At 43.2% G+C, this 15,444-nt stretch overlaps 1 protein-coding gene across 4 annotated transcripts in view; it reads right to left on the bottom strand.

The window, feature by feature from the left end:
* Nucleotides 1–15,444, bottom strand: part of DIP2C (disco interacting protein 2 homolog C) — a 421,423-nt gene that overhangs the window by 167,665 nt on the left and 238,314 nt on the right. For all 4 annotated transcript variants that reach the window (XM_080656660.1, XM_080656661.1, XM_080656658.1 and 1 more), the window contains one exon: nucleotides 7,063–7,188. In XM_080656660.1, coding sequence (XP_080512786.1) covers nucleotides 7,063–7,188 — 126 coding nt within the window. The remainder of the gene's footprint in view (nucleotides 1–7,062; nucleotides 7,189–15,444) is intronic.

Here is a 15,444-nt window from a genome sequence, read left to right as displayed (position 1 = left end):
ACAAAATGTGGCATATCTATTTAAGAGGAAACAGTTCAGCAATGAGAAGGAATGCATTCTACAACTCAAGAATGCTACAACATGAAAGATGCTCAAAAACATTATGCTGAAGAAGCAAAATGCAAAAGAATCTATTTCATGATTTCATTGTGAAATGTTTAGAATATTTATAGAGGCATATAAATCAGATCAATGGGCTGGAGTGAGAATGGGAATTAACTGAAAATGGGTATAAGGAAACTTTTTTAGGAGATGGAAATGTTCTAAAACTGGATTATGGCAATTATTGAACAATCTGGATACTTTTTAAACATCAATGAATGACACACTTACAATGGGTTAATATTATGGGACCTAAATTATACATCAAAAAAGGTATTAAAAATAATACATTTTTTGAGGAATTACCATGTCCTACAAGAGTTGGGCATAATATTCTGCAAATATTAACTGTATAAAATTGGTAGATAGTGTTAGTTTGACAACTTTCTTATGATTATTTAAGAAGTATATTTTTTAAATCTCCAATAATTATTCTTAATTTTTCTACTTTTCCCTTCCTTATGTGCTCTGCTTTTTAAGTTATAATGCTCTGTTTTTAGGTTCATTCTTATGTCTTCCTGGTGAATTGCTCATTTCCCATTATGCAATATCCCTCTTTATATCTTACTAGAGGTCCGGTGCACGAAATTCATGCACGGGGGGGTGTGTCCCTCAGCCCAGCCTGCACCCTCTCCAATCCGGGACCCCTTGAGGGATGTCCAACTGCCCATTTAGGCCCGATTCCAATAGGATCGGGCCTAACCGGGCAGTCAGACATCCCTCTCACAATCCAGGACTGCTGGCTCCCAACTGCTTGCCTGCCTGCCTTCCTGATTGCCCCTAATTGCTTCTGCCTGCCAGCCTGATCACCCCCTAACCACTCCCCTGCCAGCCTGATTGATGCCTAACTGCTCCCCTGCCAGCCTGATTGCCCCTAACTGCCTTCCCCTGCAAGCCTGGTAACCCCTAACTGCCCTCCCCTGCAGACCTGGTTCCCCCCCCCCCCCGCAACTGCTCTCCCCTGCAGGCCCAGTAGCCCCCAACTTCCCTCCTCTGCTGGCCTGGTCACCCCCAACTTCCCTCCCCTGCAGGCTTGATCACCCCCAACTGCCCTCCCTTGCAGACCTGGTCCCCCAACTGTCCCCTCCTGCTGGCCATCTTGTGGAGGCCATCTTGTGTCCACATGGGGGCAGCCATCTTTGACCACATGGGGGCAGCCATCTTGTGTGTTGGAGTGATGGTCAATTTGCATATTACTATTTTATTAGATAGGATACTACTTGGTCTCGTTGTCTATCTTGTCAGATACTAATAATATAGACTTGTTCACCATCTCATGCTTAAAATTGCATTTATACTTTTTCATTATTTCATTTTTAACTATCCTTATTCTTATATTTAAATGTGTCTCATAGACAATATATAGATGTACTTATTTTTTCCTTTTTACCTAGTCTGACGATCTGTATCTTTTAATTGGGTGTTTGGTCCATTTACATCTATAATAATCTATAATAATAAAAGCATAATATGCAAATCGACCAAACAACCGAACAGCAGAATGACTGTCTGGACGACCACACTATGATTCCCACTGGTGCCAGGCCAACCAAGGAGGGTGCGATGTGATTGGTCAGGGGCCCGGCCATCGCCCTACAGAGTGAGGCCCAGGCCACTGGCCAGCGAGGCAATCGATCAATCGGGGGGGCTCCATGATTGCCCCAAAGAGGGAGGCCCAGGCCACCGACCAGTGGGCTGCAGCAGGTGGGCGAGGCCTCCCTCTGTGGGGTGCGCTCAATTACATGATCACCCTGCAAAGGGAGGCTCAGGTCACTGGCCAGCAGGCTGTGGCGGGTGGGCAGGGTCTCCCTCTGCAAGGGCAATCCATCGCAGGGCTCCCAGACTGTGAGAGGGCACAGTCCGGGCTGAGGGACCCCCTGCCCCAAGTGCTCGAATTTCATGCACCAAGCCTCTAGTCCAGCCGTGGGCAAACTACAGCCTGCGGGCCGGATCCGGCCTGTTCGGCTGTTCTATCCGGCCCGTGGAGCCGAAAGAGCAGAGGGTTCTCTTGCTCTCCCCTCCGCTCCTTTACTTTGAATTTATATTAGTTCACACAAACACTCCATCCATGCTTTTGTTCCGGCCCTCCGGTCCAGTTTAAGAACCCATTGTGGCCCTCGAGTCAAAAAGTTTGCCCACCCCTGCTCTAGTCTATTCTAATCATTGGTATAAGTGTATTTAAAGTTAACATTTTACTACTTGTTTTCCTATTTATTCCTCTTATTTCTTATCTCTGTTGATTTTCCCTGACATTTTTTCTATTAACAACTTTTAAAGAGTTTCATTTTATTCCCTATATTCTCACATGTATCTCTTCCCATGCTTTAGTGATTGCTCTGGGGCTAACAATATGCATCCTTGATGGCTCTACATTGGGTCAATATTGTAACTACTCTTCAAACCTGACACTACAAACTTCTTCCTACTTCAGAAATATAATAACCATACAACACTGTAATTAGATTTACCTGTCCTTGTCTTTTGTGTAACTATTCTTTTTAAGCAAATTATAAGGGGGAAAAATAGTATTTCATGTTTGTTCAGCTATTCATTGTTTCCAGTGTTCTTTCCGCTTTGCAGATGTAAGTTTTCATCTCATATCCTTCCCCATCAGCTCATATGCCATTGCTGGCATGTTTGCAGAGCAGTTCTGCTGGCACCATGCTCTCTCAGTTTTCAAGGTCTCATTATGGCTTTATTTCCTTTAACATCCTTGCTTACAAAGGATATTTTCACTGGATAGGAGTTGACAGTTTTCCCCCTTCCTTTTAGGACATTAAAGGTGTCTTTCCATTGTTTTATGGCTTGTTGTATCTTCATAATCTTGTAATATTATCTCATACTAGAGACCTGGTGCATGAATTCATGCACAGGTGGGGTCCCTCAGCGTGGCCTGTGGGGATTGGACCAAAACCGGCAGCCCAATGCCGCATGCCACTCCTGCCTCCTGCTCCCACTCATCCCAGCCCCACTGCGCCTGCCGCGGGCTCGCACCCAGTCAGTCCCAATGGGGAGAGGCTCGCGCTGCCGTAGCGGCACTCGCCAGCAATGAACCCTGCATCTGGCACCCGTCCTGAGGGGGACAGGGGGGCTGAGATGCAATCGGCCCTCCCGGCAGGTGGTGGGATCCAGATCAGTCCCGCTGACGTTCACGCTGGTTGTCAGGAGCCATCTGGTGGCCGCTTTTATATCATTTCTTCCTTGCAGAGCATCTAGGGAGGGGAAGCAGCTGCGGTGCCCAAGGCCGACTTCCAGGAGGCTGGTGGCACTGTCAGGATTGTGCTGGCAGTGCCGGTCCATCAGTGCCTGGCCTGTTCTCTGGAGATTGGACCTGCAGGACTACTGAGGGAGTAAGTAGCTGCCGCCGGTCTGGTGGGCCACTGGGAAGGGTCTGTCACCTGAGCAGCACTCCCGCTGTGGGAGCACACTGACCATCAGGGGGCAGCTCCTGCATTGAGTGTCTGCCCCTTGGTGGCCAGTGCACATCATAGCAACAGGTCGACCAGTCGTTCAGTCGCTTAGGCTTTTATATATATAGATAACTCATAATCATATATCTCATATGAAGATATGAGCAATTATTCATAATTGTTCTCCAGTCTATAATTACCTGTTTTCCTCTGATGACTTTTTAGATTTCCTCTTACTCTTTGGATTTCATAGCACTCTGATTTCTATGAATTTTAGGTTTAATTCTTTTTAGACTTATCTTGCTTGGGGTTCGTTGAATTTCTGAATCTGTATGTGGTAATTACATCAATCTGAGAAGTTTTTGACCCTCATTTCTTCAGTTTTCCTGCCCTTTTCTCACACTCTCTTCCTTCTTGGATTCCAATTACAAGTATGTTAACACTGTTCCACAGATACTTGAGGTTCTATTAACTTTACTTTAACCTTCTGTTTTTCTGTTCATAAGTTTGGTTCACTTCTCTTGATCTCAAAGTTCAAAGACTAGCTTTTTATCCATCTGATGTTAAACTAATCCAGTGCAATTCTATTTCAGTATTATACTGTTCAGTTTCTTAGAGTTTCCATTAATTTTAAAAATATTTCCCTTTCTCTGCTCAACTTAAGTAATAAGACAATATTTTTCTTTACTTCTTTGACATATTTTCACTTGATTCCCTGGATAAATCTTTTACAATTATATTTAAAAACCCCATCTTCCTCTATATCAAACACATACCCAAGTGCTTTCCAAAAGAAATGTAATGGGAGCCTCAGACATAATTTTAAACCTTCTGGCAGCCACATTTTAAAATACATGAACAGGTACAACTAACTTAAATAATATATTTAACATAAAATATACAAAATATTGTTTCAACATGTAATAAATATAAAAGTTAATGAAATATATTCCAGTCATATTTTCAATATAAACTCTTCAAAATCTGTATTTCATGCTTATAGCAAATACAATTAAGACCAGCAATACTCTGTGTTCTTGACAGTGGATCAGTGGCTACAAAGAGCAAACTGGAGCCATATCGTGTTGGTTTTCTATTGATTCCTTTTTCCATGGCCACAGCTCACACCTCCTATTTCTTTGCATACCTAGTGATTATTTATTGAATACCAGATACTGTGGGTGGTATGTTGAGGAGACTCTGAATTCTATCTTACTGTGAAGCCTTGGCTTTTTACTTTAGCATTTACTTCGATTACTGGTTGATTCTCTTGACCTTGAACAGACATGGAGCTATTTTTTGCTAGCGTGGATCTGTGGAAAGCTTCAGCCCCTTGATATCCCATGAACTTGGATCTCAACTTAGCAGGATGGCCATAGAGATTGCTCAGACTCCCATCTCTGTGTCAGTCTAAAAATTTTCCCCAGGCAGAGAACTGGGACTCGTGGGGCCCACCTCATGGGTTTCTCTGCTCTCAGTTCAGTCCTGTGCTGCTTGAGATCCACAAAGTGTAATGATCCTAATAAGATCTTTTCCAGACACTATGACATTTGTCAGCAACCACTCATTTCATGCAGAGAATATAAACTTCAGGAATATTCCTTGCAGAGCAGTTGTCATGAAATGAGTTCTAACCAGTTACCAGCAACCAAAAAGAGAGAAAATGAGCCGAGATTCTGTTCAATCAAGTATGGTTATAAATAGGCATTTATGACTGTACACAATTATTTCATGTGACATTATCACTGGAACTCCTGAATGACAGTTTACAAAATGTATTATACGGTGTACATGAAAATCCTAGTCAAATAATTAAATGCAAATGTTACACCCAAAACAACGTGACTGATAATGTTCTTTATATTTTGCAAAGGCATTTCTACAAGATTTGTTTTCTGAAAGTTCTGGCTTTCATCATGTATGACACTAACATTTCTGAAGATGGATTTAAAATGGAGAAAAGCACATACATGAATAATCACATAACTTCTCGCATTTTAAACTCAATATTTCTCATAAAAAGTAGTTCAGAAATATGTCCATTTTCCAGAATACTGCCTAGTTCCAAACATTTGGTAAAAAATATTTTAACCTGGAAAAAACATATTTTAAGTTGGTTTGTTGGTAAACCCATTCTGTTTGTTGCACAAATAACATATAAAACTAAAAATTTCCACTCCATTGTAAATTTTTGGCAAATTATAATGAACTAAATAAACAGAATTGAACATGTTAATTATGCTGATTTTTAAATAGTCCCAAATTACACTGAGGCTCGGCATAAAGAAACAAAGGAAAGTAAGTAAATTGGCCAAAAAAATTTTGCCAAGGATACTGTGTTGTTAGATGAAGAACATTTGTTGGACTATTTTTAAAACAATGACTAAGGAATACACTATTTATATGTTTTGTCTTATAAAGCTCAAGACTTTCACCTTTAACTGCAAGCAAAGTTGAATACTTAAGAGTTGTTTGGAGAATTACTGAAGATACTTGATCACATCTCTGAGTTGAAGTGGGAGCTTCATTACCCTCACTGCTTGTAAACATTCAGGGTTAAACCTCAAAGACCCTCAGAAGTGTTGTATATGTTCAGCTATTCTTATTGCACTTTAAGTTTCTCTTGTGAACAAAAATAGTGGCATTCAAAACTGTACGAAAAAGTGTGCAAGGTAACTTAGGTGTGTAGAAAAGAAACTTAGGTTTGGCAGCAATGACATGAATAATGCTAGAACCAAAATCACAGAAAAACAAACATCAAGTAGATTAGGTTCAATTCTTCATGCTTGTAATAGATAACCTGGATGATTTAACTGTGTCTCACTTTGGTTTTATAGCTCATGAGCTATAGACTATAATTATTTGAGTAGAGTGAAACAGAGAACTTAAGTAGTTACATAAAATTCAAGACTAAATAAAAACAGTATTAAAATCATAAATGTAAATGGGATATAACCTTCAACCATTTAGATCAGGGATCAGCAGACTATGGACCAAACCAGCCCTCTGCCCATTTTTATAAATAAAGTTTTATTGGCACACAACCATACCCATTCATTAGGGCCCACAAAGACCAAAATACTGTCTGCAGTTTAAGGAAAAGTTTGATGACCCCCAAGAGAAGTTCAAGAGCCTACATTTTTCAATTCATTTGGTTTCTTAATACAAAATTACAACATACTTATGTTTTAAAGACTTGAGAATATGTACATATCAGTCTAAACAAGAAAAGTGCATGTTCAGTTACAACTACGGACACTTTTGCTATATCAAGTATTAAATAAAATTTTATAAGACTAAGTTTTTCATACTTATAAGTCTTGATGAAAAGTTTAAAATACATATTTATATAGATACACACAAAATGATGGTAACTTTCCCTCCAAATTTAATTTAGAACATATATGCTGTTTCTGGACCTGTGGGTCACAAAATCTGAATTAGAGCACCATTATTTTGAAAGCTAGAAAGACTGTGATTGCAAGGCTGGCAGTGAATTAATTCTAAGGCATGCTCGCCATTCTAAGCCAAAGGTGGGCCTGCCACTCACCTGGAGGTGTGTAGGCATCCATCGAGGTCTGCACAACCAAGGACCTGCGTTTGGAAGGCATAGGCACTGCCATCTTCCTTTCTTTGTGTTTCGCAAGCGCTGCCTGAACAGCTTCTGTGTGGACGTCTAAAACAAAAAAAGAGCTCAATTACTCCATTGTTCGGGACGTCCTGAAAGCCCATGCTTTTTCTCCTCTCTGGTCCTGTGGAGTAGTTTATGAATGGGTGGGGAAGAAAGGGAAAATGTGAACCTGCCAGCTTAAAAGCTCCAGTAAGAAGACATGCAAATTCATTTGCAGACTTTTAATTATTCATTTTATTACCCTGGCTTCTGTATAAATAAACAAGAGCTGGCTGCAAATTTATGTGTGATTTTTATTTTCTTATGGTGAGTGGACTTGACCTTCAGATATTTCTTCACATTTTCAAGCCTCGTAATTTATTTCACTGTTAAGGGAAGTACGTACACCCTACTGGCAGTCAGTAATGATTTAGCTAACACGTACCAAGAACTCAGAACTGTGTCGGGTGTTTTGTGTATGTTAACTCACTATATTAACTCCACAAATATTTACTGGCTGCCTGCTTTAGAAGGTCATGTCCTCGGGGCAGGAGTGGTGGAGAATCAGGTAGATGAGGTGCTATGAATCACGCAGCTTACGTTCTTTCTTTTTTTTTTTTTAAATTCTAACCCAGGATATGTTTTTTATTGATTTTAGAGAGAGAGAAAGGGAGAGAGACAGAGACAGAGGCAGAGGCAGAGAAACATCGATGAGAAGAGAGAAACACTGATCAGTTGCCTTCCATATGTGTCCTGACCAGGATTGAACCCACAACCATTTGTTGTAGGGGATGACACTCCAACCAACTGAGCCACTCTGCCAGGGCCAGACTAGCTTACTTTCCTTCGGGTGAAACAGACCATTGACAAGTGGTCAGAGAATTAAAACAGGGAAAACAAACTGACTGAATCGCTACTTCACTGTGAGGCCAGGGAAGAGCACTTTCACTGTGAAATCTGAATGGTAAGAACGAACCAGCCACTCTGTCAGGACGAGAAGGTCCAGGAAGAAGGGAAACCCACTGAAAGGCCCTAAACTGAGAGTGAGCGTGGTGCTGGCAGAACAAATAGGATCCTGGGAGAGGGGTGCATAAGGTCAGGGCTCCTATCCTACATCTGACAGGGAGCACCGGGGGATCCTGAGGCATGACATGATCTGGTTCCATTTTGATGGGATCATTCTGGCTGCTGTGAAGAAGGCTGCAGGAGAGTGACATGAAGGCAGCAGTCAGGTGAGACACAACCACAGTCACAACATACACGATGATACAGAGGAGGGGCTCTCAATATTTCCATGTCACAGAGGAGCAAGTGGAAGTAAGCAGCTCTCCCAGATTATCAAAATGGTGAGTGGCACTGCCAGGATTTGAACCCAGGTGTGAGTACCCCGGGGCCCAGGCCCTTCACCAGGGACCACAATGTATTCCTGCAGTTCCTATGAAAACTCCACCCTGTAAAACATGCTAGATAGAGCAGGGGTCAGCCAACCACAACCTGTGGGACACGCAGCCTGCTTCCCCTTTGTGTAAATAATGTTTTATTGGAACAAAGCATACCCTTCTTATACGTACACACACTGTCTGCTTCCACACTGTATGTGACAGACATAATGGTCCAGAAAGCTGAAAATACCCATTATGTGGCCCTTTACCGAAACCATTTGCCAGCCCCGTCTTGGAGTACATCAGGTACCAAACACAATGAATGTGTTCTGCTATACTTTGTTCAGCTTGTGTGTACACCACTCTTTTCTCCTCAACCAGACTCCAAGTACTTGGAGGCAAAAACTGAGTTTCTGATCACTCTTTCTTAAACTCTCAGATTAAAAACTGATGAATGAATGACTTGGATTCATGACCTAAACCTAAAGAGCTCATCTATGAGGAGGAGAGAGTACATGAATTCTTCACACATCAAACACTTTCAGTTTCATATGACCCCTCTTTTAAACTTTTTGGGTATAATTAAAAATTTACAAAAAATATGCAAGAACAGTACAGAGAACTCCCTAAAGTTTTACCCACATTCACAATTGTTTACATTTACCTCATCACTTTCTCTCTCTGTATGTGTTGTTTTTGCTAATCATTTGAAAATAAATTTCAGATACCATTCTCCCCATACCTAAATATTTTAATGTACTTCCTAAGGACAAAGACATTCTCTTGTAAATTCTCAAAATCAAGAGACTGAACAAATATAGTACTACATATAGTACTATTATCTAATCCAAAGTCCACGTTAAAATGGTGCCAGTGGTCCCAGGAACTGCCTCCATAGTTGTTTTGTCTGTTGGTCTCCTGGAGGTACACACAGTTCCAGGGTTTCCCGATAATCTGAATGGAATTTATACACAGACATGGGGGCTCCCTGCATTGTGGCTCACTCTTATCTAGATTCCCCTTTTAATGCCCAGCTGTTCTGACAGCCCCAAAGTCTTTCTTCTGACACAGTAAGCCAGTAACACCACGGCTTGCAGCTTGGGTTTGAAAAGTTCCACACGAAGGCATTTGGAGAGTACCTTCTTGGCAAAAAGCCAAATAAATATGAACCTCCTTCTGCTCTGCCCTGCCTTTATACGGTCCTTCCACTTCTGCCTACGTTTAGGAGTTGCTCTCCAGTGCATTAAACTCATTATTGTTAACATTGTGTCTTAGGGTTATTATTGTACTACTAGTGGCCTGGTGCACGAAATTCATGCATGGGGGGCGGGGTATCCCTTAGCCCAGCCTGCAACCTCTCCAATCTGGGACTCCTTGGGGGATGTCCGACTGCCGGTTTAGGCCCAATCATGGGACTGCTGGCTCCCAACCGCTCGCCTGCCTGCCTGCCTGCCTGCCTAATCACCTCTAACCACTCTGCCTGCCGGCCTGCTTGCCCCCAAGTGCCCCCCCGCCAGCCTGCTCGCCCCCAACTGTCCCCCCCTGCCAGCCTGATCGCCCCCAACTGCCCACCCTTGCCAGCCTGCTTGCCCCCAACTGCCCCCCTGCTGGCCTGATCACCCCCAACTGCCCCCTACTCGCCCCCAACTATCCCCCCAACCGGCCTGCTTGCCCCACTGGCCCCTCCTGCTGGCCTGCTTGCCCCCAACTGCCCCCCCACTGACCTAATCACTCCCAACTGCCCTCCCCTCCTGGCCTGATCACCCCTAACCTCCTCTGCCTCGGCCCCGCCAACATGGCTTTGTCTGGAAGGACGTCCAGACAGTCTCCTGGTCTAATTAGCATATTACCTTTTTATTAGTATAGATGTGGGAGGGTTGGTCTGATACCAACTTCAGAACCAGATCCTACAATCCTACATCAGTTTTTTTAAATTACAGAATTTAGTAAGATTATTCAAGTCAAGTAAAATATAACTTCTAAACCCACTTTAAAGTGACTTATAACCATCTTAATGGAAGAGTCTCACCTAAACTAAATCATCCATAAAACGAATTTTTAAATTTGTGACATTAGTAAAAAACATGATAGGGTCAACTGAGAACATCTAAAGCTAAGAGGGGAGAATAGCTCGCACCATCACTTGACCATTCCCACCAAAAGAAAATTATTTTAAAAAAACTCACTTCCAAAATTTGGAGTAAATGTCACAAATTTCAGGATTGTGTTGCTGTTGTGCTTTATTACAACTGTTTTAAGTTAAACTGTTTATGAAGTGGTTAAAACTGAAGTTTCCCTACAGACATTCACTATGACTCCAAGTCTCAGCTCAGTTGCTTTAAGAAAATATTTTCAGTTATATAAGTTTTCTAAGTTACACTTAAGGGAAAAAAATAATATAAGATTATATTTGATTGATCCAGTTTTTACACAAAATGTCTTCCTCTGGTTAGTTAATAGCCAATGAGATGCAAATCAGCCAACAACTACTCAGCTGATGTCCCATGGATCTGGGATGAGTTCACCTGAGTTACAAACAAAATGAAGAATCAGTGATGAGAAGTGAGAGGGAAGATGCAGCCTCATTATTTTTACTTTTAGACAGCTTTTGGCACTACTAGCAATTTCTGTTTTGGAAAAAAGGTCAGCATACACACTAATCTTAGGCAAATCATTCAACTTCTGGAGAAACATCCATAAAATAAAGGAGTTATATTTAATGATCAAACTAACTCTTTTCAAAAAGGCAACTCTCTATTCTTTTTTTAATCACAGCAGAGATTTTGTAAAAATTCTACAGGGTTCTAAAAACTCCAGGGAAATGTAATCAGATTTCTACAGCAAAAACAAAGGGCAACTACTAAACAGAGCCAGTGACCTGCTCAACCCTGGGAGGGGTCTTGTTCCCGTCTCTGCAGCCCTGAGAGGCATCTGCACCCACCCCTTCCCCGATGGGGGCAAATGAAAGCCACTCGCTGCCCCTCTCCTTGTTCTCCCTATCATGTTAGGAGCAGGGACACACCCAGAAGAGAGAAATTCCCTTCCAGCCAAATTCATCATTCCAGTCGCATCAGATTTACCTCCTAAACTCCCTTCAGCATTTTCCTCCAAACACCAGTTTTTAGGAAAGTAACCAAAACAGCAGCAACAACCCTGAAACCCATGCTTTTACTAAGAGGAAGGATGTGCACCTGGGGTTTACATGGCATCGAAACACCAACCACACACATTCACCTTTGTCCTCAGTGCCCAGAACAGTAATTTGACCTCTCCGCTTAAAACAAAATAAACATGACCACTGCAACTGATACCCACTCTTTCTTCAATAAAATTTTAAGAAGTTTTGCATCCTCTTTACATATGGTTTTTCTTCTTTTGCCTCAAACTTGGTATTCTCTTTTCCTTATTTCCTAACCATCATGATTTGGTCCTTATAATTAAAACTAGAGGCCCGGTGCATGAAATTTGTGCATGGGGGGGGGGGGTCCCCTCAGCCCAGCCTGCACCCTCTGCAATCCAGGACCCCTTGGGGGACATCCCTCTTACAATCCTGGACTGCTGGCTCCTAATTGCTCACCTGCCTGCTGCCTGGTCACCCTTAACTGCCCTCCCCCTGCTGGCCTGATCGCCCCTCACTGCTGCTGCATGCTGCCCTGATTGCCCCTAACTGCCCCCCCCTGTTCTCCTGGTACCCCTAACTGCCCCCCCTCTGCCAGCCTGGTCACCCCCAACTGGCCCCCCCTGCCAGCCTAGTCGCCCTTCACTGCCCCCCTGCCATGCAACTGTCCCTCCCCGCCGCCAGCCTGGTCACCCCTAACTGCCCCCACTGCTGGCCTGGTCACCTCTTACTGGCCCCCCTGCCAGCCTGGTTGCCCCCAACTTCCCCCCTCTGCCGGCCTGGTAGCCCCTAACTACCCCCCCCGCCGCTGGCCTGGTCACCCCTAACTGCCCCCCTGCTGGCCTGGTTGCCACCAACTGTCCCACCATGCCAGCCTGGTCACCCCTCATAGCCCCCCAGATGGCCTGGTTGCCCCACACAGCCTGCTGTTCAGTCATTTGGTCATCCCTCACTAACCCCCTGCCGGCCTGGTCGTAGGCAGCCCTCTTTGTGAGGGCTTGATGGTCAATTTGCATATTACCTCTTTATTATATAGGATGCTTGTGTTAATTTTATTTTAAAAAACTGAATGATGCCAAAAATGTACCAAAAGGTGAATGTACCCTATTCTGACTTCTGAAAATTTCTCCACCTACTATTCCCTCAAAGAAACTTGCAAAGTTTTTCTTCCCATTTAGTTCTGCGAGCTGAGATTGTCTTTCTGTCAGGAAGCTACAAGGGACATAGAAACTTAAGATGTTCCCATAGTTCTGGGGTAACTACAGATTACTGAAGAGTCAGAATCCTGGCTCTGCCATTTATTAACTGTAAGACATGCGAGAAATATTTTAATCCATCTAAGTCTCACTTTGATCATCTGTAAAATGGGAACAAAATCAGTCACTATGAGAGTGATATAAAATATCCAAGCAAGGCTCTAGCTTCCTGCCCCAATAGGCACTCATTAATGACAGCAGCTTTGGGACTATTCTGAAACAGTGGGTTTGGTGCTGAAGGAATCAGATTGCTGGTGGTTTCCAACTCGTCCTCACGCACCATAGCCTGAGTTCTGGGAATGACACTTCCTACAATTCACACAGCACAGACCACAGTTTAACCTGTGAATGGGGCCCTGTACATGGAAGACAGATGCTCATGCTGATGACCCTGTGCATGGACCAGGCCACCCACATGCAGCCTCTGGTCTGCACCTTGAAAATAAATCCCAAAGGACAGTCACTGAGCCATCAGTCCTTTCTCTTCCCAAGACCCTCGTTTTTGGCTCCTGTGTCAAAAGTCTCCATAAGCTCCTTGAACAGATATAAGTTCTTAAATACTGAACAGAAAACTCTACTTTCCTTTTGGTTTCTTTAAATGTGTAGCTCTTTCATTCATTCTGAAAGAAACTAGTATCCTGCAATACAATAAGCAATGGGGTATTTGGAAAATAAAAGTAATCAGAACACCTTTAGCTCCTCAGAGAAAGTGTGTATCTTTGTATAACTACGTTTAAATTTAAGAAAAATTGATGCTTGCCCCTTCGCTTCTCCCTTCTGATGTCAAAAACCGCAATCCATTTCCTAGAGCTCACAACATCATAAATTAATAACATGTATGCTGACAGTCGTCCAACTTCAAAAACAACAGTGGATCAATAAAAGAGACTTTTTTCCTGAGGAAGCTTACCTTGTGTCATCACAGCAAAGCAGTTAAGGCCACGGTTCTAGAGCCAGACTGCCGGGTTCAAATCCCAGTTCTTCCAGGTGCCTTTACACACAACACTTAACCTATATATGTGCCTCAGTTTCCTTATGTGCACAAAAAGGAATACTGAGAGTACCTGCCCCCTGGGGTGGCTACGAAGGTTCAATGAGTCCATGTGCTACAGGGCTCTGGGCAGAGCTGAGACGTGGCAACCTGAACACCATGTACTGTGCTGTGGCTACCTACTATGATGCTGCTCATTGTTAATGTCGCCACAAGCCTGACAGAGAAGACGAAGAGAAGAAAGCCAAGAATGGAAGGAACCAAAACTGCGGAAGAGCTAGGTGGGGACCCACTTCCTATGTCCTGACGGTTGCACTGTGCCCTCTCCCCACCCAGGCTCCCTTCCACCAGGGCCTCTCCTGTGGCTGCTCCGCTTTTTGTTCTTTGGGTAGAATATGCACACAGATACAGAGGTGTGGGGAGCTGTGTCAAACAGTGAGGACAGAGAAAAGGAAGGGAATGCCAAGTGCCTTTCCCAGGAGCGCTCTTATAAGCAGTGGGGCATCAGGAGCCATGCCAGTCGCTTATTTTTCACCTTCTGTTGCTTTAGTTCAATTACCTCCACCTCTCAATCTCCAGGAAAAGTGCGCAGTGACGTGAATGCGCAGGGTCTGGGAGGGGCAGTACATGGACAGGGGCTCTGGTCACAACTGCACTCATCCACTGAGCACCTACTGCTTACCCAGTCACCCCCTTGCACAGAACTCTGTTTGGGATATAGACCAGAAAACCAACAAGATAATAGGATGTGATGAGTATTACATGTGAGGAGTTTGTGACCTGTGAGGACACTGATGGGCAAGTCTGGGGCAGAGCCATCAGAAGAGGCCTCCACAAGAAGTGACATGTAGCTGACATCTAACACCGAGGATGAACTTCTAGACACACATACACATTTTATACTTTCTAATAACTTCTCCTTCCCCTCCTCCTCCTCTCTTCCTTCTCCTTCTCCTTCTTCCCCCACTCCTTCTCCCACCTCTCCATCCCCTCCTCCTCCTCCTTCTCTCTCTCTCTCTCATCACTGGTAGCTGCACAGACACACCACCTCTCTCAGGGTCACTGCTTGGTCTCTGGCCTTTAGAGCTGTTGCCATGAAGGAAGAATAATGTCACTATTCAACCAGTAAATGAATATGTATCCAATGTCCTCTGTGCCAGGCTCTGCTCTAGGCATAAATTATCTCCACTTTCTTTTTCACCATAAACTCATTCCATGTTTAACTAACACTTTTAACTCATAATTTTGTCCTTAATGAACTATACTGGGGATAACATTTTATAACAGGTATAAACTACACAGAAAAAAACACCAGAAGCTGATTACAAACCAAAGGCCAATGATTTTGTTCACCTATGAAATGAAGTAGTGAGACACTCTTGAATCCTGGGACAGAGAGATTACATAAATTAGATAAAAAGCATTTAGAACATGCCTGTGCAAAGTAAATGCTCAACAAACATTGGCTTACTTTATGGCAATACAATGGTGACATGAATAATGGCTTATAGGTGTTAGGATTATGACTCCTTAAAACAAACATCAGCTTTTGCTGAGTGTTTGGAGGTCATATTA

This window comes from Plecotus auritus (assembly GCF_963455305.1).
Source record: "Plecotus auritus genome assembly, chromosome: 1".
Taxonomy (NCBI): Eukaryota; Metazoa; Chordata; class Mammalia; order Chiroptera; family Vespertilionidae; genus Plecotus; species Plecotus auritus.
Note: the sequence above shows the minus strand (reverse complement) of the source record. Positions and strands in the feature narration are given on the sequence as shown.